General features: G+C 38.3%; 1 protein-coding gene across 1 annotated transcript in view; it reads left to right on the forward strand.

Moving 5' to 3' along the window:
* The first annotated feature begins 5,377 nt into the window (after positions 1–5,377).
* Positions 5,378–26,555, forward strand: part of IDO2 (indoleamine 2,3-dioxygenase 2) — a 54,738-nt gene continuing 33,560 nt past the window's right edge. Inside the window, exons 1-2 of the mRNA XM_058525402.1 lie at positions 5,378–5,488; positions 17,871–17,966. Of these exons, the coding sequence (XP_058381385.1) occupies positions 5,390–5,488; positions 17,871–17,966 (195 nt within the window). The 5' untranslated portion in view covers positions 5,378–5,389. The remainder of the gene's footprint in view (positions 5,489–17,870; positions 17,967–26,555) is intronic.

Consider the following 26,555-nt stretch of genomic DNA (forward strand, 5'->3'; position numbering starts at 1 on the left):
TCCATCCCCATGGATTTTTTTCTCTTTTAGCACATGTCACTTTTGCTCTTACGTAGTGATTATGGCTCTGTGTGTGTGTGTCTTATTTCACTTGCTAATTTGTCAGTTCCCTATAGATAGGACCCATGGCTTTTTCATTTTACATCATAGCACTTAGCAACGTATTTAAAATATTGGCTATTAAAACAATATATGAATGACATGTTGATTCAGAGTATTGTTTCATTAATGGGCTTAGACCTAACCCTACAAACATCAGAATCTCTACCCTAATTACTCATTTGTTCAATAGTCATTTAACAGGCAAACATAGTATGCTAGTTCCTGAGCTAGATAGTAGAGATAGAAAGACTGAGGGCACCAATCCTACCTTCAAAGAGCTCCCTAGTGGGGAAGTAGACAAACGGATTATTTCAACACAATGGAATAAGGGCTATATAAATATAAACAGACAGTATAGGAGCATACAGCAGTAATCCCTAACCCAGAACAGAGGGCAGCAGAGGGAGAATGGGGCTTTACATGGACAAATCAGGAAATGAGAGGGTGGGACTAGAAACAGTATGTGCTAAGAACAGACCTTTCTAGATTAGGTAATATATGAGTTGCATTTTCAAGAGTGTATATATATGCAAGTGAAAGAAAGTTTAGAAAGTCTCAGAGAGAGAGAGAAGGGTGTGCAAAGAACAGCGGCATAAATATGGTCTGCTTAAGGAAGTGCACACTGTTCAATACAGCTGAAGCATAAAAGAATTAAAAGAGTGATAGGTCAGTAAAGCTAAACCACTGGCTTCAAGGCCCATGCAATGAAGTAGTTTCAATTTACCCTGAAACCAAAGGGATAGATTTTTAAGCAGAGAAATTACTTTATTATATTTGTATATTTGAATAATATTTAAATGAAGTGTTGTCCATTGTAAATAAATAAATATTTAAATGACTCTGGCAGTAGTTGGAAAGAAAAATCGTAGGGGTGCAATAAAATGGGGAGTAATAATAAAGGCAGGGCGATGAGTTTGGAGATTGTGAAAGTAATCCAAGTCTGAAATGATGGGAAAGTATTATGAGACTAGATTTGAAGCAGAGAGATCAGTTAGGGATTTATTATGATATAATATTCCAATAGTAAATGGCTAGGGATTGAAAACAATGGCTGTGGGATTGGAGATAAAGGGAAACATGAGAAATATTAAGGCAGTAGGATTGACAGGATTGGTGTCCTGTTGGATGTTATGGAGAGACAACTTCCAGGTCTCTAACTGGTCAACTCTGGCAACAGAGGTCCCTAGGGCCAGCTTCATGGACATTCAACCTGTGCAGTCACCTAGAGTCTTGCATGCAGAAGGACCTCATACTTGGCTTAATGCTCTACTGTCAGTGTCTTAAATTCTTAAAAATTTTGAACAATGATCCTTACATTTTCATTCTTCATGGAGCCCCTCAAATTATATTGCTGGTGCTGAGAGATACTATTCACCACCACATGGAATAGACAAGGAAGATGAACTCTGTTCTTATAATGAGAGAGTATGTGATAAGTACAGCTTGGACCTGTCACTAGGCAGTGAGCTCTCTGCTTAAGATCTGGAGCTAGTTGCTGAAGGTTTTATAAGCCTTTACCCCTGCCTTAATGGAAAGTACTTAATGTATGTCTTAAATGTGTTAAAATATGTCATATGAGGTCTCTTTAGAATAGTCAAGTGAAGATGTCTAGTAGATGGCAGGAGAGATCCACCTAGAAACAAAATGTTGGGAGTCATCAGCCTAGAGATGATGACTCAAGTCTTTGAATGGATGCGATCACCCAGGGAGAGGGAGCAAAGTGAGAAGAGAGGGAAGTCGAGACCTGATCTGTGGAGATCACCAATGGTAAGCTGTAACCAGAACAATGAGAGAGAATGACCAAGAAAGGGAAGCCATGCCTCTAGCGGTCATGAGTGACTACTTTAAAGTCAGATTGTGCTCCAGGCCTGACTCTACCACTTACAAAAAGTATGACCTTAGGCTTTTACTTAACTTTTCCAGGCTACAGTTTCCTCAACTGAATTATAGGAATAATAATAGTACCTAACTCTCAGGGCTGTTATGAGGGTTAAATGAGATACTCCATGGGAGATGCTTACCATAGGACTTGGCACAGAAGAAAAATTAATGAGTGCTCACTATTAGTTTTTTCTTATTATTTTTTAAGTACAATCAAAAGGAATATAAGTCATTGGAGATGTCAAGAAAAGAGTTAAAAAAAAAAGGCAAAATACCAGATGCGTGAACAGTTAATCAAGGAAAGGACTAGAAAGTCCCAATGGATTTATGAACAAAGAAGTAATTAATGAGTTGTACAAGAACAGTCTCAGTGTACCAGTACGATTCAGGCTGATGGCTGTTAACAATCCAGATTTTGGACTTCATCATTTTGAAACTGAAACTAAGTATATCAGATGCGGCCACAAGTAAACACATAAATGATATCCTAAAAATTTCAGTTGTGAACATCTCTTTTCCTTTTTCTGAATACTCCTTGATCTATTTCCAAAAGGCCCTAATACCAAGTCTAAGAGAAATGGAACGCTTGTTATGTACCAAAACTACTGCAGTTCATGGGAAAGCTGATTAGGGAACCCAGGACTCTGAAACTCCAAGCCCTACTGTTAGGAGAGGAAGTTTCTCTGCACAATTATGTTTAACCAACTTCCTCTTGGTAAATAAGAAATATGCTAAGTGGAACTTCATGGGAGGGTGTGTGTTCTTCATGGAGGCCATTGTGTTCTTTACTGCAGAGCAAATCTCTGAGGCTGGGCCTAAAGTGGTACAACAGAGCCCAGCACAAACTTCTACCTGGCATCAAGACCCCAGTTCTAAAAATAGAGAGTCCACAATGAGACTAAGAGTTCATTCCTTTGACAAATATTTATTGAGTGCCAGACACTAGACTTGCTGCTGAAGGAAAATACAAAGTGGGGTTATATATGCTTCTTCAAGAAGCTTACAATCTAACAGAAAAGATGAGACAAATATATTCGTAACAATCAAATCAGATAGAACTTGAAATGTGACGTGAAAGAGGTCCAAGGTGATTGTAAAATTTTGCACAGCTAGAAAGGTGTTTAGCAGTCAGGTGGTGGACATCCTTGAATGCCAGGACAAGGAAATTTGAACTTTTTTCAATTTACAGTGAGGAGCTCTTGAAAAGTTTTATGGCAGGAGCTGAGATGTTCGCTGACCCACAAATTCCATGGATCTAAACCTTGGGAGCAAGAAAAGTCAAGACTGAATGTGCAGACATGGGAACCTAGGCATAGAATTAAGATCAGATGGAGATATATAGGAACACTGAGGTAGAGAAGTGGTTATAACAAGGCTGCAAATATCTACACGTTAAGGGCTGAACTAGAAAAAAGTGTCAGCAACTGAAGGAGAAAAGATATAGTCAGAATGATAGGAAAGAAAACCAGAAAAACATAATATTATAAAAGGATTTCCAGAATATGGGGAAAAGAGCATGAGAAAAATAGCACTTAATGGTTATCTGATAAGTGCTTCACTTATGGTTTCTCATTTGTTCTATTTCCTGCAGTTGTAGAAACACAGCCACTTGTTAAAAAGCCACAGAGCTCAGAGGCGATGGAGTAGAGATTCATGCTCAGGCAGGCCTGGCTGAGTTAACAGTGTGAAAGTTCTGGGCTGAGAGGCAGCAAGTCAGAATTTTAGTCCCATTCCGATGTCAACACTCAGGAGGACATTTGATAAGTCATTTCACTCCCATAAATCTCGGGTTTTTCATATGTTTAATGAGGGTGTTGAACTAAATAATTTATTCTATAATGTTCCTTTCAGTTCTGATATTTTATGATTCTTTTATACTGTTAAAGAAAATTCTTGAGAGGGTGCAGATGAAATGGATGAAAAATAACATGACTAGCATAAACAAAAATAACTGACACATTTTTTCATCTCAGATTGAAGGAAAGAACAAGAAGATGATTAAACACATAAAGTTTGAGAAATTGGAAATACATAAGAACGGAATAGAGGAGTAAGAACCTGAACTTCGAGACTGGCTGGATATCGGGCTGAGGGGAAGTAGATAACTGAGGAAGGCTCTTGGGTGTCTGATGAACCGTAAACCAATTAGACTACTTTTGACAAATGACATTCAGAGCTGAACCCTCCATGGAAACTGTTAAACGAATTATCAGAGCACTTCCTGCTCTTAGAGTTTATATTTATCTTCGAGAAAAGGTGAAAGGAGAAGATGAGTATAGATAAATTAGCTTCCCAATAAACTTGTTTACAACCTCACGACCGAAGTTCAGGGTCACTGGGCAAAAGGCAGAGTCTTCAAAATTTCCACAGTGCAGATCTATGGTCTGGGACTCATCACTGGGCTCCATATTAAAGGGAATTCAAATTGTGATGGCACCTTAGACAGCCCAGCAGCCTGATCTAGTGAACAGAGCAATGGCTTGGAAATCAAGATACTTCAGGTCTAGTCCTCACTCTGCTAATAATTAGTGGAGTGACAGTGGACAGGGTTATTCACATGCGTGTGCCTTGTTTGCTAATCTGTAAAATGGATCTGGTAGTACCTATCTCACGGGTAAAATCAGCCATCTTTGTGGTAGGTTCACAGAAGATGTTTGATAAAAGTCGTGGGTTAAATCAAATGATCTGTTCAGGCTCTTCTTAAGTTTGTAAGTATCCACTACCTCATTTGTTAAACTTAAAAATATATATATCCTCCTTGAATGTGATTGAAGATTTCAAAAAATGATTAAATATTATTTCTTAAAGTAAATCAAAGCAATCATAATCTTAGAATATGCTGTTCAAACTACATGCAGAACCTCTCTGAGGTTCTGATATGCATTTAGAGTCCTTCTCGCCTCTGTACTCTTCACCAGTCACTGAAATATGTGCCTAAATGTAAGTCACTTCTAGTTTCAACAGTTTACTCCTTTGGGATAAATACTCAGTGGTCAAAGTTCATTGTGTACCAGATTCCTGTCAGGGTATTTGGGATCAGCCGTGACCAAAGATCTGATTCATTTCACCTTTTCCAAAGTTGAACAGATTTGTCTCTGGGTTTAAAACCAATCTTCTCATATTACACATGTATGAAAAGAAAGGAGGAATTTTTTTCTGAGGTGGTTTTGTTTGGTTGTTTATTTTTCTCAGCAGTCTTTAATTGTTTACTCAGCCTTGTGTCAGAGAAAGTCCATGCAGACTGCACTTCAACCTGAGGCCAAGGTTCTCCCCTGTTGCTGAGACACTGAATAACTAACTACAGTGAAAAGATGCTATTTCGAAGCTCTCTTAACCTGGGACTTTGATATATTTGGAGCAGTTGTCTCTTCAGTAGCAGCTTCATGCAGATACTTCAGACAAATTCATGGAGCCTCAAAGTCAGAATTTGAAGACAACACCATCATTGTCTTTAGGACGATTTCACATTTCTGAAGATTATGGCTTTCTTCTTCCAAACCCTCTGGTAAGGATAGAGGCTTGGACCAGCTCAGAATTATGTTTCTTGAGATACTGATTTGTTTGTTTGTTTTTTTAAGTTATGTGGTCCTTAAGAGAGATGCAATATAAACACCAAGTCCTTGACCTGGGAAAAATGCTACAAACAATGCCCAGTGTAATTATCAATGAAAGAGAAATACAGCAACAGCAAAGGATAGTTGAAATGGAATGTTTTAATGCCAGTTTGTTTTTAATAGGTTGTCAGTCAGTCCAGTAAACTTATGAGCAAATCTGTAGTTAAAAAAAAAAGACAGAACTTAGATAAAGATCAATTATATGGGCAAATCAGTTTATCTTGACTTGCTAGTGGGAGAGAAAAGAGAACACAAGGGACATTGGGTGCTTGCAAGATGGTAGGAGGGATTCGATATTCACAGAAATTGCTGAGAAGAGAAAGGAACTCTTGAGAACAAACAGGACCCGTTTCTAAATTCTACTTAAGGTTCAACCTGTAATGGAACTCTGTTTCTTCAGTTAACCCTTATTAACATTGTTTACTCTTTGAATGTGGTCTGACTCTTAGAGTGTTAAAATTTTAAGAGTTCTTAAAAACTACCTGGTTCCCCCCCCTTTCTTTCACATTTGGGCGAGCCAAAGTTCAGAGGAAGTGGCTTGCCCAAAGTCATATTGGTAGCAAAAACAGAACTAGTACTCAGGACTCTTGAAGTCTTTTTTCTACTATACCAAAAATAACAGCCAACAGGTGGTGCAAGCAGTTAAGCGCGCATGCTCTGCTGCAGCAGCCCGGGGTTCGTTGGTTCAGATCCCGGGCGCGAACCCGACGCACGGCTTGGCAAGCCATGCTATGGCGGCATCCCATATAAAGTAGAGGAAGATGGGCACGGATGTCAGCCCAGGGCCAGTCTTTCTCGGCAAAAAGAGGAGGATTGGCAGATGTTAGCTCAAGGCCAATCTTCCTCACACACACAAAAATTAATAATAACAGCCAAGACTATTCAGCTAAGAATCTAGGGATCCAATGTTGCAGTCATTGCAATAAGTTATTAGATCCAATTTTTCCCCACATGGGCCTAATTTGTCATTTAACTGTGATTAAAGAGTGGTCTGGAATTCAATGAGCTTTTATTGAATACCTATTCTGATGCTCGTTTACTTCTGAGTGTTACTAGAAGAATATAGAGGAAGATGGGATTTATTATCTGGTCCCAAAAGCTCTCTGTAGAGCTCTTAGTTGTAAGATCAAGTTGCAGATATGCAAGTAACTTAAGCATTAAAAGTAATGACTTCAGGGTATTATGCAGAGTAGGCTCGTAGCCCAGGGTACTGGACTATGTTCTCTGACACAGCCACTAGGATGACCAAGAGTTTCCATTTGCTAGGAACTGAAGGGGTTCCCACCATCTGCTACTTTTAGTGCTAAACCAGGAATGTCTTGGGAAAACCAGAATGAATGAGTCACCCTAACTTGCAGTTACTAACTCTTGTGATCTTGAGTGAATCACAAGAATTGCCTGACCCTCAGTTTTCACATCTATTGGATGGAGATCTAGTGCCACCCCCACTGGATTGATGTGGAGCATCAAAGCACTTTGATAAATCCAGTGTAAGGACTGGAAGCCAGTCCCCCTGACCTTCAGTCCAGTGCTGGTTAAAAACTCCATTCTGTGCGTGCAACTTGATTTGGGAATATTCCCATCATCCCTAGTTCACTAGGAAGAGAAGGTCAATAGGCTAATGTGCTCTTATTGGGATTAAATATGTACAGTGAGCTGAGGAAAAATAATAATATAAAGTATGTAAACATTGGGTAGGGCTATAATTACTGAGTTCTCCTCTTTGTTGTTTGCTTTTTCATTAATAAGAAAACCAGATGAGAAACAATAACGACATCAAGAGCTTGTGAGGCTCTGAGTCAGATCATATTTGCTCTGTGACTTGATTGATGGACAACCCTTATAAGAAATTTCATTCCTGAGCTCTTTTATAAAAAACATGCCCTGGAAAACTGGGTGTACTCTATTATAGTCATATGTTAGACTTCTGAAAATGTAAGTCGTTTCAGTTTTAGTTTTCTTTCATTTGTGTGAGAATTTTAAACATGTTCCTTTCTGGGAAGAGGTGGGGAAGGATGTTTTCATCAGAATCTGCTGCAGGTTGCTCCACCCATCAAGAGAGACTCTGTCAACAGCATCACCAGGCAGCAGCAGTGTGGCAACTGACCACAAATTGGGAAGTATCAGTCATCGACTTCGCTAAGGGCATGAATAGGCTTTCCTTTCCTTTAGTTTAAAGGCAAGCGATGGGAGGGCTGTTCCTTCATGTCAATCTGCCCAAAGATGCTCTTTCAGCAAGCTGAGCTGCTTACCGTAAATACTTACTTCTAAGTCTCTCTGAAGAAAACAAGGCCAAGCTAATGAATATGTAAATATTCTGGCTTTGGGGGAGGAGGCTGACTTGGTTTCAAATGCTCTACCCCACTGTTTCTATAAACCTGAATATTTGCAGGTTCCAACGTTTCATGTTGGACTCATGTCCATAAATATAAAATACTTCACCAGATCATGTGGGGTGTGTGTGTGCGTGTGTGTGTGTGTGTGTGTTTGGGGGAGTGGGGAAAGTAATTTTTCTTTAGACATAAAGAATACGAGGAAATTAGTTTGGCAGGAAAGGAGGGGCCGAGGTAGATTATGTCAGGAGATTAGACTGGAGCAGAACTGAGAAACCTCGAACACTTGGCTCGGGAATTTGGATTTCACACATCTGGTAAAGGACGTGATACAACTGGCATCTGAATATTTTCCTAGCAGAATGTTACGTGCAGGGTGGGTCAGGGTAGTCGTTCCCGGACTGCACACCAAAACTAGTTAGAGAGCTTTAAAAAACACCGATGGCAGAGCCCCCAGAACAGTTAATTCAGAACCTCTAGCCTCACTGGCTCATTACTTGAAAACCACAGAATACACAGAAGACGGTGCAGGTCCAGGTGAGAGAAGAGGGGCTACACTTAGCAGGCTGGCTGTGGAAATCAAGTTGCCATGGCTTTACACAACGCTGAGAAGGGCTTAGAAGTAGTTTAAATACAAAAACAAAGGAAAGGGGAAATTTTAAATGTGCCTTAGAGCAGAAGAAAAAGACTGGTGCAAATAGACATAGGGACATTGGGAACTTTATTCTATATAGGGATCAAGCAACTGTTTAGGAAAAATAAATACATATATATTCTCACGTAGAAATTCAAAGCACTTGATAGAAGCAGTGGACTCCAGCTGCTTAGAAGGAAGAGTAGAAAAATAATTGCCACAGGAGGCTGTAGTTCCCAGACAGAAGGTGTAGGTAGGAAGAATTCAGATATTTCCCTGAGACATTATTGCCATCTCTGCTAGCGTCTGGGGCATACCTGATCCTGTTGAATGCAGGCTTGTGGCAATGACAGTAATACAGTAGAGATAGAGACAGAGGTCAGCTTTCATAATAGCTAATGTAGATTACTAAAGAAAAATGCATTGGGGAAGGGGAGGTTATATGGGAAATGGAATTCTGTGCCAAAATTAAAGAACCAAGAAAGGTGAGTAGAGCCAAAGCGGGCATGGACAGTCAGGGATAAGGAAGTGGGAGCAGGGACAGCCAACACAGTCCTCTGGAAACTGGAATTTTAAACAACAAAGCAACTTAGAGTTTTCTCACTCAGGATATCCAAGCTGTAGAGAAACTTGAGAAAACACAGGGAGAGGTGAGCTGATAGATCCTAAGAAAGGATGTAAAAATTGAGCATAGGAAAATCCGTATCTGCTACTTTCAGTCAAAATGAAGTGCAGGGAGTGTATTAGTTTCCTATAGCTGCTGTAACAAATTACCACAATTTTGGTGGCTTAAAACAACAGAAATTTATTCTGTCAGAGTTCTGGATGTTAGAGTCTAAAATCAGGGCATCTGCAGGTCCACTCTCCCTCCGAAGACGGCAGGGGAGAACCCGTCCTTGCTGCTTCCATCTTCGCGTGGCTCCAAGGCGTTCCTTGCTTGTGGCAGAATAACTCCGCTCTGTCTCCATCTTCTCGTGGCCTTCTTCTTTGGGTCTGTGTCTTCTCCCCTCCTTTCTATGTCTTCTCCTCTAAGGATCCACCCAAATCCAGGTGATCTCATGTTTCATTAACTTGTTACATCAGCAAAGACTCTTTTTCCAAATAAGGTCATATTCACAGTTTCCAAGTGGCCATATCTTTTCTGGAGCCAGGGGTGCAGACCATTCAACCCACTACAGAGAGTGTGGGGAAAAGACAGAGGATTAGAGGGAGGGAAGGGAGGGACCTGGGCAACGAGAACTAAAACATCATCTTGTCTTGAGATTCCCAAACCTGACCATACAACCATGGGAGGGTGAAAGATAATGCAAAGCAGGATGCAAAGTATCAAATGATCAAGGAGTCCTGTGGACACAGTTAAATCCTGCCTAGTTTTGTCAGCATAATGTTAGCTTTGTTCACTGGTATGAGCTTGACCTTCTGAAGAAAAGTCATGTCTCATGCTGTAAAATTGCAGCTTTAAGGCCAGAGGAAAGCTAGAATATGAGAAAACACTATATGGGCTAAGGGTAGGCACTATGTTAGCCCACTTGAGCTCAAGCTCCAGCCTTGTTTTTCATATGTGACCACAGTAATTCTGTGACCAAGTCACACGGGAAAAGAGTCCTCTCCTGCATAAGGACCAATGTGAACTCTGTACTCCCAGACTGAAGCTTTTGATAGAATAATACCAGAACAAAAGATTTGGGCACCCTAGAAGGAGTAATCAATTTCGTGCCAATTAAAAGTTGTAGTCTTGAGCCGGCCTCATGGCCTAGTGGTTAAGCTTGGCATCCTCCACTTTGGCGGCCTGGGTTCAGTTCTTGGGTGTGGATCTACACCACCCATCAGTGGCCATGGTGTGGCAGCGACCCACATACAAAATAGAGGAAGACTGGCACAGATGTTAGCTCAGGGCAAGTCTTCCTCAAGCAAAAAGAGGAAGATTGACAACAGATGTTAGCTCAGGGTGAATCTTCCTCAGCAAAAAAAAAAAAAAAAAAAAAAAAGTTGTAGTCTTTACTATTTGTCCAGTGTGTATTATGAGATATGACTGAGCTCTCATTCTAGGTGGAGAGAGAGGATAGAGAAGGTGAACTACTCTCTGTGGTAACTGTTCTCCACAGTTTCTGAGCTTCAGGCCCAAATGTAGTTACCCATCCATCAGGAACAAAAGAAAAAGGAAAGGAAAGAAAATCTTACTATTGTCAAGTTCCATCTTAAAAGGCACTTTAGCAAGCACTTATTCTTACTTTGGTATGTCCTCAAGAAGCTTATAAAAATATTCTCTCCAAACCGTTTCTATACTTTTTCTGGGTTTTCCTGACTCCATGTATAATAATAATGTTCTAATATTAAAATATACTCATAGTATTGCTCAAAATTGATTGATCTTTTAATACACTATTGAATTCAATTCAATAATATTTTATTTACGAATTATCCTTTTGTATTCATGAATAAGAGTAGTGTTATTATTTCAAGGGTTAGTCCTGAGATTATGTTCTCTTCATAAGATGCATTAGATGCTCTCTCATCTTTTTCTATGCTCTGGAACAGATAATATATCATAATTCTTGAGACAGGAGAAATTTTAGGTGATAAGTTTTTAATTACATTTTCCATTTCCTCCATGTTTATTGGTCTATTTAGGTTTTCCACTTCTAAACAAAAAATATTGATCTTTTACAATTCTCTAAGCGAGGATTCAATTCAGATTTTCAAATGTATTAGAAAAATTTATTTATACCGTTCCTTTATATTTCATTAAGAGCTGGGTTTTTTCTGTTTTCTGTTATAGCCCCTTTATAATACATTATAATATAATAGTAGCAATTACTCTTTAGTAAGTGCTCATTTTGCACTAGGCCTTCTGTTAACCTTAACTACACTTTTTTCACCTGAGCCTCAGACTAATCTTCACTGCTCACAAATGATTCATTAGATAATGGATGAATTCAGCCCCATCTCTGAAATGTACCTCCCAGCTGTTCACCTGCCTCTATTTCCACTCTAGTTCAATCCACCATTGTTTCTCCCCTGGACTATTGCCTTGTACCTGTCTCCTTATTTCCACTCTCTGCACAGCAGTCAGAGTGACCCTTTAACACAAAAATCAGGCCCAGCCCCAGTGGCCTAGTGGTTAAGTTCGGCACACTCCACTTCAGCAGCCCAGGTTCAGCGCCTGGCTGCAGACCTACACCAGTCGTCAGTGGCCATGTTGTGGCAGCGACCCTCATACAAAAAAAAAAAAAATAGAGGAAGATTGGCAACAGAAGTTAGCTCAGGATGAAACTTCCTCAGCAAAAAAAAAAAAAAAAAAGAAATCAAACCATATCACTTTACTCCTTGAAACTCTCTAACTGCTCTTTAGAACAAAATCAAGTGTTGTAGTGTAGCCTACAAGGCCCTTGATGCTGCTTACCTCTGTCTCCAAAGTCATCTAATATCTCTTCCTCCTCACTTTACTTTGCTGCAATGTCACACTAGCCTCTTTCCATTGAAACTTAAGTCTTTTATTTCACTTAAAACCATCTGCTTCAAATTTAATCTGTCTGAGAGTCTAAATTCCAATTTTTATGATATTAGTGTTGTCACCCAACTTTCCTTTGTTGATATTTTCCTGGTTTAATTTTACTTAAACTTTTATTTTTTATTTTTTTTATTTTTATTTTTTAAAGGGTTTTTTTCCCCCCCAAAGACCCAGTAATAGTTGTATGTCATAGCTGCACATCCTTCTAGTTGCTGTATGTGGCATGTGGCCTCAGCATGGCCGGACAAGCGGTGGGTCAGTGCGAGCCCGGGATCTGAACCCAGGCCGCCAGTAGCGGAGCGTGAGCACTTAACCGCTAAGCCACGGGGCCGGCCCTAAACTTTTATTTTTAACCTTTCTGCACTATTTTCTTAACCAGACATTTTAGTTAACCTAACCAAAGTGTTAATCTAAGAAAGAATTTTTTATTTCTATAAAAGGCTTTATTTTAAAAAGCCCATTCTCTTTTAGATTATAAGTGTGTTAAGAAAAATTACCCAAAATAAAGCAGAAGGATGGCTGTGTTTTCCTTCAGTACCACCTGGAGCACTGTCTGTCTCACCTTGGGATTATTAATCATCTAAGGGATGTCCCTTTGTTTGACATGCTGCTTACTATTGATTAGGGCCCAGTTCTTAAGTTACATATTAACTTGTAGATTTTTCTACAAAAGAACTGCAAATGATTTCTGTTGAGTAGAAAATAGAACCCTAAAGCATGTGATTGTACTGCCCTATAGATCATTAACTGATTATGTCTTGAACCTAGTAGTTTGATTTCAACATTCTTCATTCAAAACTCTGTAAACATTCAGTTTATCAAGTGCTTTTCAACCAACTTTACCATCCTGCTGATTTCCTCATTAATGAACTAAATATATTTTGGACATAAATTTCATATTTGCCTGAGTCATTTTTTTGACTTTTTGAAAATTATACTTTGACAGATGTAAAAGTCAAGAGAAAGAATAACATAAAATAGAAAATTGGTTTTTATAAAGAAAGGAAAGCCAAATATTTTATTATTTCTGTCCATCCCACTTCTGGGTCTTCCGATTATTGGAATGAGGGGAAGGAAAACATGGAAAGTTTCCATTTCCTATCCCGTTGCACAAACCCTCCATTCCCCCTCCCCCAATCCCCACCATTCTCCATCTGTTTACTCTAGAGAGGTATTGGAAAGTACACTGAACTTTGAGTCAGAAGAGGTTTGACCTGACCAGATGTGTAACCTTGGGAAAATCATCCATTTCAAAATGGAAATATTGAGATAATATGTCCTAACTCATAACATGTACAACAGAAATGTAGCTGGATTAAAGATGCAAGCATCAACAATTAAACTAGAAATACTCTAAAAGAAATGATGTTGGGATGGGAAGAACTTTTTTAAGCATGATTTAAAATCCAATGGCATAAATGATAATATTGGTTCATTTGACTAGCCTGTTATGAACGGCTATTTCACATACGCACACAAAATGCAAATGATCAAAACATATGAAAAGATATTCAAACTCATTAATAACCAGAGACATGTAAATTTAAACAATAGAATGATGGCATATAAAATTTCTGGAAAACCACACAAGAAACTTTCAAGGGTTGTCATTGCTAGACGGGAGGATGAGAATTAAGATGCTTTTACTTTCCACTTTATAAATTTTGCATGGTGCCATTAAACATTGATTGTATTATTTTTAATCATCATTTCTGAGAAAGATATATTTCTTGGAGGGTTATTTTAATAAATTATTATTAAATATTAAAATAATTATAAAATTTTAATGCAAATAATACATGTCCTATCTTAAAAACATAACAAAACAAAAATGCTTGGTAATGTTCAGTGTTGCTAGACTCATAGATCAACAGGCATTCCCATTATATATCACACACTATAAATGTGATTATAAATTCATGTCATTGTTCTGTAAGAAAATCAAGAAGTAGTTTTCAACCTTTCCATGTGCAGAATCTTTAATCAAATAAATCCATTTTTAAAAATTTATCCTAATAATGACTGTAATCTAAAAATACATGTATAAGGATGACTGTTTCAGATTTGTTAATAATAGTGAAAGATTATGAGCAATTAGTAATATTCATTAATAGAATATTGGAATACTATGTAGGTTTTAAAACAGATATGATAGATATGTATAAGCTGACACCAAAAGGAGTTCTATTTAGTGAAAAACTCATCAGCTAATTCTGTCTCCCACACTGTAACCTAAAAAAAAAAGTCTGGCAATCAAAAAATAATTAACGTAATTCAATACTTTCTTCAGTCTCTAGAGGAAAAGTCAAAAGGAAGAGTACATTTTTAATGGATTGTGACATATCTTTAAAATCCTTTCTCCCCTTCTAGATTTCCTACAAGGTCCCTACGTTAGTGGTTTTCAAACTTTTGGGTACATCGGCTTCACCTACAGGATTTGCTAAAACAGGTTCTGCTGGGCCCCACCCCAGAGTTTCTGATTCAGTAGGTCTGAGGTGGGTCCTGAGAATTTGCATTTCTTTTTTTCTTTGAGCAGTCAACACAAGCTTTATTCAAGGGCCAACCAAGAATCTGCATTTCTAACAAGTTCCCAAGTGATGCTGATGCTGCTGGACTGGGGACCACACTTTGAGAGCCCAGAGGATCTCAAAGATCATGATTTTCTCGTATTTGTGAGGTGATACAGAAGTCCAATCGTTAGAACTTTTTAAAGAGGGGAGAAGACGAAAAAGAGAAGGAAGGAAAGAAATCTAGAAATCTAAGGAGAAAGAGAAAGTAAATACTAGAGTACAGCCTAGATTGAGACAAAATGTAGTATTTAAGGACTTCCATGCAAGCCAGCAAGCAGAAATATAGAATGCTCTAATTTAATTCTCGGAATAGGATTCCTTATCTAGGCACCAAAGAAGGAAAAATAGAGGTGATGATTTGGTTACAACTTTTCTTAAAACCCTCCTTAAAAGGACCTTTTGAGTACCATGACTCTGCATCTTTGATTTTCTTTTATGAAGATTATATTCCATTGTCTCTGTACCCACATTCAGTTTTCGTTCATAAGACGAAAAACAAGTTGCCAGTTCAGAGTCAGCTCACCATAAATCTCTCTGCCTTTATTCTTGCTAGCGTTCTCAACTCTGCCACCACTCTGTAAATCCCCAAACCTGGGTCAATTTAATTTCTCCAATTCTGTACCCACTGCTGAGCATTGCTCATTATACCTCCACACTTACAAACTTTTTTGGTGTAACTTTGATTTGTTGTGAAAGCTAGTAAAGGGTGCCCAGTTTGTCCTGAATGGAATCTGGGTCAAAGATAGAAAGGAGAGGATTAAATAAAGTCTATAATTTTCAGTGATTGTGAATTGAATGTTGGATTCACCCAGGTTATGAATTACTTAGGAGCTTGAACCAGTTTTCTCTCAGATTTTGAGAGACAGAGGGCCTCCAACAAGTGATTCATGGGTAATTTATAGATCGATCTCTCTCCAAACTCATAGTTTTCAAACTTCCCTGGGTCTTCCATATTATTATATTATACATAAGATATCTTATTGTTTATACTTGTATTTTTTATGTTTAATTTCCTGTTTCTTTTCCCTTTATAATTAATTTTACACCCACCTCTCTCTTCAACAGTGAAGATCCTAAACCTGATCTTCACTCTCATTTGCAGAGAAATTGAGTTCATGAAAAGTGGATTCCCTCAAACTCCATACATTCTCCTTCCATCACTTCAAAGCCAGAGCTCCATTCGGGCGCTTTTCCTCCTTCCCTTCCTCCATGACATCCAGGCTTTAACTATTTCCCTTTCTCCTTTATCTTCAAGCTCTCCCTTTTGCAATAGCAGACTAAACCACTCAAGTTTCTCATTCCTCAATGGAGAGGGCTCTCAAATACAAATTTCCTCTTTGCTAATGCCTTATGGCTCACTTAAAAAAGTAATTCACATTTTCAGATTCTATTTTCTTACTTCCTCAACAAGCTAAAATTTGAACTCTGCTTTCACGACTCTGACCTAAATTTCTATGCCATATACATGGAAAGATTAATCATATATTAGTGATTTCACAGTTTCTGGGTTTTTTCCCCAAAGGGGACAATCTTACTTTAAGTTCCAAGTGATACATTTGACCTGATGAATACCTACTTTTCTGAAATTCCCTAATGTCTTGTAGGGTGATTCCCCTCTGGCTCTTTGAATCTCTATAAAGGTCTCTGTGATTTGTATAGCTAGATTCAGTTCCTCTGTCTCCCTTGTAAACATCCCCCCAGCGAAAGAAAGAAACAAGCCTTCTTTCACTTTTCAACTTCTCCCCAATGATCTTACATACTCTTGTGGTTTTAACCACAAAGGGGAGTTTTTATGTAGTTATGCCACCCAATTCCGCATTTATAAAATTAATTCTCCCCTGAACTTTAAACTGTATATCCAGTTGCCCAGTATACAGCCATATTTTGACATTCCACACATATTTTGAGCTGTATATCTAAAAAGAAATTCACTATCTTTATGCCTTCTCTTTGACTTCCACCTGCATTTCTGTTTCAATTTGTGTTCCCACCAATTCATTCAGTCACCCAATTCATAAACATAGAAAGCATCCTCATCTGCTCTTCTTCTTAACCCAGGGGCACAACATCCAGTGCACAGACTGTACTCTGAAAAAGGAGGTCCAGGCCACAAGGAGAGATCAGGAGTTGGCAAACATTTTCTGTAAAGAGCCAAATAGTAAATACTTTAAGCTTTGCTTAACAGTTTCTGTTGCAACTACCCTACTCTGCTGCTGGAATGAGAAAGTAGCCATAGCCAATAGGTAAACAACCGAGACTGGTGGTGTTCCCCTGAAAGTTTATTTACAACAATAGACGTAGTTTGTTATTTCTTGGAATAAAATCGGGGTTGCTGAAATCCAGCCTATGCTCTACTTGCTAAACCATGGGCCCAGAGTGGGCACATAAATGGTGCTTTTGGGCTAGCTTTAGCTGTCCTCCCCCCCCCCCAAATTTAATCATCAAATCATTTCAATTTTACTTCCCAAATATTTCTTGAATAAATGTCTTCTTCCTTCCAAATTCACTGTCTTTGCCTAAGTGTAGTCTTTCAACAGCATTTCAAAGGCTTCCTAATCTGACTTTATACCTTAAAATCATATAAGCAAAATTATCTTCCTAAAATTCAAATTGAACCATGTCACCAACTTACATAAAAAGAAAACTTCTATATATTCTATACAAAGCACATTTGATATGATTTTCTAGTCTTATCTTTCATCACCTTTTCTCTTGACCTTTATATTCTAGTAACACTGTATCATTTACAGTCCCTGAGGCACACTTACCTCTGTTTATCCACTAGTCCTTCTGCTTTACTGCCTTCCCTTCTTCAAATTTCCATCTAGAAAAGTCACTTTCAGACTCTAAAACCGGACTCACCTGTTATATTTCTACAAATATTTCCCATTAATTCCCCACAACAACGACAGAATTCACCACTTCCTCCTCTTTTGCAAGTTCTTAAAGCTTACACACTCATCAGTAATTGAACATATGATACTGCATTGGGATATATCTGACTATGTTTTTTTCTCCCTTACTAGACCATATGCTGCTTAAGCAAAAGGACTGTATTTTAGTCTTCTGTGTATCTGCAGTGCTTAGTATATAGTGAATTCTCAATGTTTGTTGAACTGAATTGACCTCAATTCTTCTTTAAGACTGAAATCTGAAAGCAGCTACTCTCCTAAGCTGCTACCCAGAGAGTTCTAAAGTACTGAGATGTTTCTATTTTAAATGCAGAAAGAACTTCCGGATCATTATAGGCCTTGGATGGAAATAGCCAACAAACTTCCTCACTTGATTGAAAGTCACCAGCTTCGAGCTCAAGTTAACAAGGTATACCGTTTTTTATCCTTCTCTTGAACCCCTTCTCACCATCCTATTTTCACCCTCCCACCACTTTTCTTTCTCAGCATTGTTGAAGTGGGTAGATTGACCCCAGGTCACCAATCATTCCATTGAGCTTATCAACAAAGCCATCTCACCTCTCCTAAAGAACAGAATGACTTGGGCTTGTTCCTGATGTAACACATCGGTTTCCTAAAATTCCCAGAGCTTGCACAAAACAATTTCTAGAACGTATTAAACAGTCAACAAGTATTTTTTTAAGAAAGGAAGACAATCTGGTCGGGAATTGTAGGCAAGCTGATGGGTAAGATTTAGTGGGGGAAGAATAAGCGTGAACATTCTCAGTGTTCTCATTCCATGTTGCATGGTCATGTCTCCTCTGCCTCTGAGTGAGTCTAACTTGATTTTACCATGGGGGTCTCATGGAATAGTTGAGTCAAGAGAATTTCTGAGCTATAAAGTCAGGATTGGCGGGTTCTTCAGACATAATTGATAAGTTTGTAAATACCACATATGGGATAAGACGAGCAATGTTTCCTAAGAGTATGTAAGGAACAGTGAAACTTCTTGATCCCGGGAGAACTGACATTATCCCATGGGAATAATAAGAAGGTGCAATAGGAAGGAGATAGATTTTGGTTCAGCAAGACCTGAGTTTGAATCTTGGTTTTATCACTTAGCACCTATATACACTTGAACAAGTTACTTAACAAGTTACTTATTCTGCTTCCTTATTTATAAAATGGGAGAAATTCTGGTCTCATAGAATTGTTGTGAGAACTAAATTGTTGTGAGACTTTTTTTGTGTGTATGTGTGTGAGGAAGATCAGCTCTGACCTAACATCCATGCCAGTCCTCCTTTTTTTTGCTGAAGAAGACTGGCCCTGGGCTAATATCTGTGCCTGTCTTCCTCCACTTTATATGGGATGCCGCCACAGCATGGCCTGACAAGCAGTGCAACGATGCGTGCCGGGATCTGAACCCAGGCCGCCAGCAGCGGAGTGCGTGCACTTAACCACTACGCCACGGGGTTGGCCCCCTGTTGTGAGACTTTTGAAATAGCCCTTCCATATTTCCTGCCACACAGTAGTGTTCGATAGATATATATACGTCCCTCTAGTCTCTTCTCTATCTGTCTCAATCTCATCAATTTGGAATGCCATGTGACCTCAGAGATACAGGAAAGGTTTTCCACCCTCCAAAATTCTCCTTCACTGATTTATACATACTTAATGTCTATAATTACAAATTCATTTAAAAATACTTATTGAATGCCTGCTAAGTGCAGGCACAAGATTAGAAACCCTGTAAGAGATGCAAGAAACTGTCCTCAATGTCTATGAAGATGGCAAACTAAACCTAAGAATTTACCTTCCTGCTGCATAAAGTCTCATTAACATGACCAAAGAAATATAAAAAGAAGAAAAAAAATAAGAAAATATCTGTAAATGCAGGAAAACAAAGAAAGTAACAATGATGGAATAATAAACTTTAAAGATTTTTGTGCCACATTCAGCAAATTATATCAGATCCACAAATGAATCTACAGTACCCATGCCAAGCATTCAATCAAAGCAAAAAGAAGACCCCCTGGAGCCTCCCTCTGCCATCTCAGAGGAGCAGGGCCCAGAGGCAAAGGGGAGTCTGGGACAGCCTGCAGGAGGGCAGATTAGAGTTCAGTTTTTAAACTACACAGTCTCTGTACCAGGCTTTCCTCAGGCTTTATATGATTAGACTGCCATCACTGAAGTGAAGGACCTGTTGAATTGGTGCTCCTCACATGTTAAATGTCAGTGAGAAAAGGCCAGGAGTGTCCAGCTAACTCCTGGCCACCGAAAACACGGGAGTTAGGGAAACAGTTTAGTTTAGCAGTGAAATTAACCCCCTGACACTTCTACTGGGTTGAATAGTGTTTCTCCAGATATCATGTCTACTTAGAACCCGTGAATGTTTTATTTGGAAATAGGATCTTTACAGATTACAGATGTAATCAAGGTAAATGAGGTCACACTGTATTAAGGTGCATTCTAAATTCAATAAGACTGGTGTTCTTATAAGAAGAAAGAAATCTGGACGTAGACACAACGACACACAGGGAAGAATATCATGTGAAGATACAGGCAGAGATTAGACTGATACATCTATAAGCCAAAGTATGCCAAGAGTGGCTGGAAATCCCCAGAAACTAGGAGAAACACATGGAGCAGATTCTCCCTTAGAGCCTCCAGAGGGAACCAACCTTACAAACACATTAATTTCAGACTTCTATCCTCCAGAAATGTGAGAAAATAAATTTCTGCTGTTTGAAGCCTCCCAGTTTGTGTTCATTTGTTGAGGCAGCCCTAGAAAACTAACGCAACACTCTTGGCCAGTCTCTATACTTATAATTTCTTATAAAACATCTAACTATATAAAACCACGTTTAAGACTTCACCACCACAGGCTGATATTGAATTGCTAGGAAATCAGTCATGAGAAGCAAATATATTGGCTTCCAGGACCACACATGGAGCTACAGACTAAAACATTAGTCCTCTTGAGTTCTCTACTTGGCACAGACAACACAGTAAGTTAACTTAGTTTGGATCTTACAGTACTTTCAGGCCAACCACCTTGCTCTTAGGAAGCTCCAATTCACCTATCTGTATCTTGGCAAAAAATTTATTCATTGGTTTAGACTCATCCATCTCCTTCCAGGAAGATTCCTCCTCCACTATACCCCTGCCACAAAACTCTACAGGCAATTGACTTGCTCGGAGGAAGCTACACGAAAGGAAACTCATCAGCAGTCTGGAAACATGATAAGGGAAGCTATATTAGCTATTAATTCTGATAAACCTGACCTCAATTTCTCAACATGAATAGATAACCCCAAATTACCAAATGATGTGAAGAGAATGAGCAAGTCAAAAAGTAGGAGGAAGGGATAGGGTATTCACAGCCAATGGCCTCCAATAAAAAACAAAAAATGAGATCAATGCTTTTAAAATTCTAATTAATGTCTCTAGTATGTTTACTTCATAAAAATAAGTGAAGTTGCTATTAAAAGGAGCTATTGGCAAGCAAAGAAATAAACAAACAAAAAAACTCAATATAAACCCCAATAAATCAGGGAAACAATATTGATTATAGAAAAGAAATGGCGATTTAGGATTCCCTGGAAAAGTTTTCAGGGCCAGCCTCGTGGCCAAGTGGTTAAAAGTGTGGTGTTCTCTACTTCGGCAGCCCAGGTTTGCAGGTTCAGAACCTGGGCACAGGCCAACACCACTCGCCAGCCATGCCGTGGGGGTGACCCACATACAGAATAGAGGAAGATAGGCACAGATGTTAGCTCAGGATGACTCTTCCTCAGGAAAAAAAAAAAAAAGAGAAAGAAAAGTTTTCATAAAGCATAAAGGAAAAATTAAAGAAATGCCAGCCATCAGAAAAATAAAATTATATGAAAAAGAGAAATGGATGATCCAAATTCCACAAAATAGAGGTTTCACAAGCAGAGTAGTGTGGGTGGAGGAAAATCTAAGCATCAAGCATATAAGAATAAAATTTTTCAGATCTTATAAAAGATTTGAGTATTTCTATCAGAAAAATAATGGGGGTCGGGGGACACACATAGATATTCTGGCGAAATTTCAAATTTTCTAGATGAAGAAGAAAATTTTGCAAGTTTTAACAGGAAACAAAAATGAAACTAGGTTATTTACAGAGTGAGGACTATTTATTTATAATAATAAGTATTAAAAGACAATTTAATACCTATTTGAATGGTGAAAATTCTTTTAAAAAATCTGGCAGTATCAGGTACTGGTGAGGATATTTACCAAAACAGAGTCTCATTCATATTGCTGGCAGGAATGCAAAATGGTATAGCTACTTTGGAAGACAATTTGGCAGATTCTTATAAAGTTAAATACATACTTATGATATGACTCAGTAATTGCATTCATAAGTATTTACCCAAGTAAACTGAAATTCACGTTCATGGAAAAGCTTGTGTGTAAATGTTTATAGTAGGCTTTATTCATAATCACCCAAACTGGAAACGACCAACATGTCTCTCAAAGGGGGAATGGTTAAACTGAGCACAATGGACTGAATGTTTGTGTCTCCCCCAAATTCACATATTGAAATCCTAACCCCCAAGATGATGGTATTAGGAGGTGGGGCCTTTGGGAGGTGTATTAGTCAGGATTTTCCTGAGAAACGGAACCAATAGGACATATAGAGATATATAGAAAGAGATTTATTATGGAAGATTGGCTCACATGATTATGGAGGCTGAGAAGCCCCATGATCTGCCACCTGCAAGTTAGAGACATAGGAAAGCTGAGAACTAGGGAAGCCAATAGTGTAAGTCCCAGTCGGAGTCCAAAGGTCCAAGAACCAGGGGTGCTAATGTCTGAGGCCAGGAGAAGATGGCCGTCCCAGCTCAAGCAGAGAGTAAATTCACCCTTCCTCTACTTTTTCCTTCTATTCATTCCCAAAATGAACTGGATGATGCTCATCCTAATTGATGAGGGCAGTGTTCTTTACTCAGTCTACCAATCCAAATGCTAATCTTTTCCAGAAACACCCTCATAGACACACCCAGAAACAATGTTTTACTAACTCTCTGGGCATCCCTTAGCCTAGTCAAGTTGACACATAAAATTGACCAACACAGAGGTAATTAGGTGAGGAGGATGGAGCCCTCATAAATGGGATTAGTGCCTTTATAAAAGTGACCCCGTAGTGCTCTCTGGCCCTCCTTTGCTACCATGTGAGGATACAACAAGAAGACAGCAGTCTACAACCTGGGAGAGGCTCTCACCAGAAGCCAATCCTGCTGGCACCCTCATCTTGGACCTCCAGCCTCCAAAATTGTAAGAATTAAATTTCCATTGTTTATAAGCCACCTAGTCCATGGGATTTCGTAATAGCAACCTGAACTAAGACACTGAAGTTATAGCCATATGATAGGATGCTATTCAGTGACAAAAAGGAATGAGCTATTGATGTATTCAATAACATGGATGAAACTTAAATACATTTTGCTAAATGAAACATGTCAGACCCAAAAGTTTACATACTGCTTGATTTCATTCATATGACCTTCTGGAAAAGGCAAAACAATAAGTACAGAAAACAGATAAATAGTTGCCAAAGACTAAGGAGGAATGAGTGGTCCACTACTAAAGGGGGATTTTTAGGATGATGTAACTGTTCCGTACGGTACTCAGGTGGTGGATACATGATTCCATGCATTTTTAAAACCCATAGAATTGTACATCACAAAGAGTGAATTATATCCAAATTTTAAAAAATTAACCAGAATGTTTGGGGTTCCTGGGATGGAATGCAGACTATGACAACTGAATCTAATTGTACCACAAATGTATGACATAACTTCATGGAAGAGGGTGGGGGAAAAAAGAAGCTGACCTAAGTTACTATGGAAAATCATGCTCTGACTGGAATCTACAAGGCTGCACATAATCACTGTACTCTATTGGTAAATTTGTTTCTCATGGGGTGCTGGTTAACAATTCTAAAACTGCTTTGTATGTACACTAGGTTGACCAGATAATCAAATGGATGGGGATGATATTTCACTGTCAAAGATAAAAGTTACAAATTAGCAAGGACGGAATACTAGAATCAACCCGTGGCACTGGATTAGAGTTGGAGACATCAGTATAAAGCCATGTTTAGCATTATATATATCTATATATCATATATATATAGACAGACACGAACATATATATATATATGGATATACACATGGATAAATAGACAAATATATATGGATATATAAATATTATATGTGTGTGTATTTGTATAATATTTGTACACACACAGACACACCCACACACATACATTTCCTAGCTTTGTCCACTGCGAGGACCTAGAAGCAATGGCACCCCATTAGCAATGAGCAAATCCAGTGCCCAGATAAATACCCTTCTTCAGTGAAAGGAACTAGGGCTCCCTGGAGAAAGAGTTGATTATAAACTTGGGACAGGGAAAATACAAGATGACCCTAATCATCTTGTACTGCCAGAAAGCAAAGGAGTACTAAAAAAGAAAATGAAAGAATGTAGACATCTCCAATGGGACATAGAAGCCAACCTGAAAGAGCTCCCAGTGGCTAAGTGAGAACAATTTGAGCAAGTAAATAAATAAGTAGCATTAGATTATACCCCAAAGTCTACACTGTCAATACTGATATATTTTTTAAAGATAATGTACACACATTTATAAAATTTTAGGAAAAACATATTTAGAACTCAGATTTTATTATTCATCTGTGAGGACAAAAGAAAATAAATAATCAGTCAAATCAAGATATAAGAAAGTATACTCTCCACTTACTTTTGTTTTGGTGAGGAAGACTGGCCCTGAGCTAACATCCATTGCCAATCTTCCTCTTTTTGCTTGAGGAATAGTGGCCCTGAGCTAACATCTGTGCCAACCTTCCTCTGTTTTGTATGTGGGACGCTGCCATAGAGTGGCTTGATGAGCGGCGCATGGGTCTGTGCCTGGGATCCGAACCCACAAACCCCGAGCCGCTGCAGTGCAGCAGGGGACCTTAACCACTGTGCCACTAGGCTGGCCCCCATCCACATACTTTTATCTTAATTGCTCAGGAATTATTCCAGCACAGTGAATACAAATCAGACTAAAGAACTCAGGAGAGAGAAATATGAGTACTTAAAAAATATGGCCAACCAATGAAATTAATGAAATGTATGGTCAATTCTAAATAATCTTTTCTAATGCTGCTGTGAAATAAGAAAGGATTTCTAAAATAACGTATGCAGCATGCATGTGTATGAACACATTCTCGTGGCCAAAGTGATGGATCTAAAATTCCATGTTTCTTTTTAACAAGATGTAGTTGTGTGGAAGTTGTAAAAGCAAAATCATGTTTAGTTTGTTATGCTGTGTTACAAAGTAAATGAACAACAACAAAAACAACCTATATATATATATATATATATATATATATATATATATATATATATATTAACAGCAAGGTAAGAAGATTTGCCTCATCAGTTATCACGGAAACTATAGAAATTGAGACCATGGCAACTATAGAAATTGAGACCAGCAGCAACAAAGAAAGAGAACCAAAAACCTTAACAGAGAACCTACACACAGACCCACATATACATGGAATCTTAAGCTATAGCAGAGATAAAATGACAGATCAGAGGGGAACATAGCAGCGCTGGGATGACTGGTTGTCCACACATACAGCAGGCATATAGCAAAGAGTACATTGGATTTGCTCCTTTTATCATAAACATAAATAAATTCATTCCAGATAGATTAAAAAGTTAAATGTAAAAGACAAAAATTTAAACCTTTTAGAAGAGAATTTAAGAAAATATTTACTAGGACTAAGGAAGAATTTCCTAATGACATAAAATTGGGATATTTTATGATAAACTTGATTTCATTAATATAGGACTTCTGTTTATCAAAATAGACCATAAAGAAAAGGAGAAGCCAAGTCACAAACTGAGAGAAGATATTGTCACACATATAACTGAGAAAAAGATCTGTATCCTGAATATATAAAGTCCTGGAAATCAGTAAGAAAGATAAACAACCAAGTAAAATAGTGTGTGACAGACATGAACAGATATTTTACAGAATAGGAAAGATAAATGACCAAGTGCCATATGAAAGATGCTAACCTTTATTAATAACCAGGAAAATAAAAATTAAAACTATAATGGGATAACAGTGACGAAACTGAGAAATGTTGCAAGTTTGACATTACCAGGCATCGGCAAGAACTTAAGGCATCGGGATCTTATGCACCGAGGGTGGTACAACCTCTTTGAGAAACTTTGTCATTATCTGGAAGCATTAAAGATATACATCCCTCTTACCCGACATGTGTGTGCCACGAGGTGTAAAACTATTATTTATAAGAGAAAAAAATAGGTGAAGTAACTGTAGAAATGACTGAACTACAGCTGTAGGAAGTAATGTGGGTGAATCTCAACATCATTCAAACTAATATATTGTTTAATGATCATATATATGTGAATTTTGAATGATATATAAATAGCAAGAAAATAACCAACACAAAATTCAGCAAATAGATACTCCTGAGGAGCAGGCAGGATAAACAACTAACAAGAGGCACAGAGAGGGTGGCAAAGGTTTCGGTAAACTTGTACTTCTTCAATTGGGTGATGGGTAAATAAGTATTTATTTATAGATATTCTTCAAGCTGTAAATAGAGATTTCATGTATTTAATTAATATGCATATTATATAATTAATAAAATATTTTTAATAACTAAAAAATGATGAAATGCACTTCAAAATGTTCAGTGGAAAAATGCAGTGCAAATCTGTGGCCCTGTACCATGCTGCAGATTCTAAAGAAATGTTCACACTGCTTCTGAAAAGCTCCTCAGTCAATGTTTTTGCTCTAAGAAGAAAAACTACATACTTGTCTCTGCCAACATATCTGAGGCCAGGAAGTGTCAAAGTGTTATTTGAGTATCAGCAACGTAGATGTGTTCGATCAGTAGGGTACCTTCCTGTCATGGTGTGAAACCCGCAGGTTAGTTTTTCC

Source organism: Diceros bicornis, chromosome 29, assembly GCF_020826845.1.
Source record: "Diceros bicornis minor isolate mBicDic1 chromosome 29, mDicBic1.mat.cur, whole genome shotgun sequence".
NCBI lineage: Eukaryota > Metazoa > Chordata > Mammalia > Perissodactyla > Rhinocerotidae > Diceros > Diceros bicornis.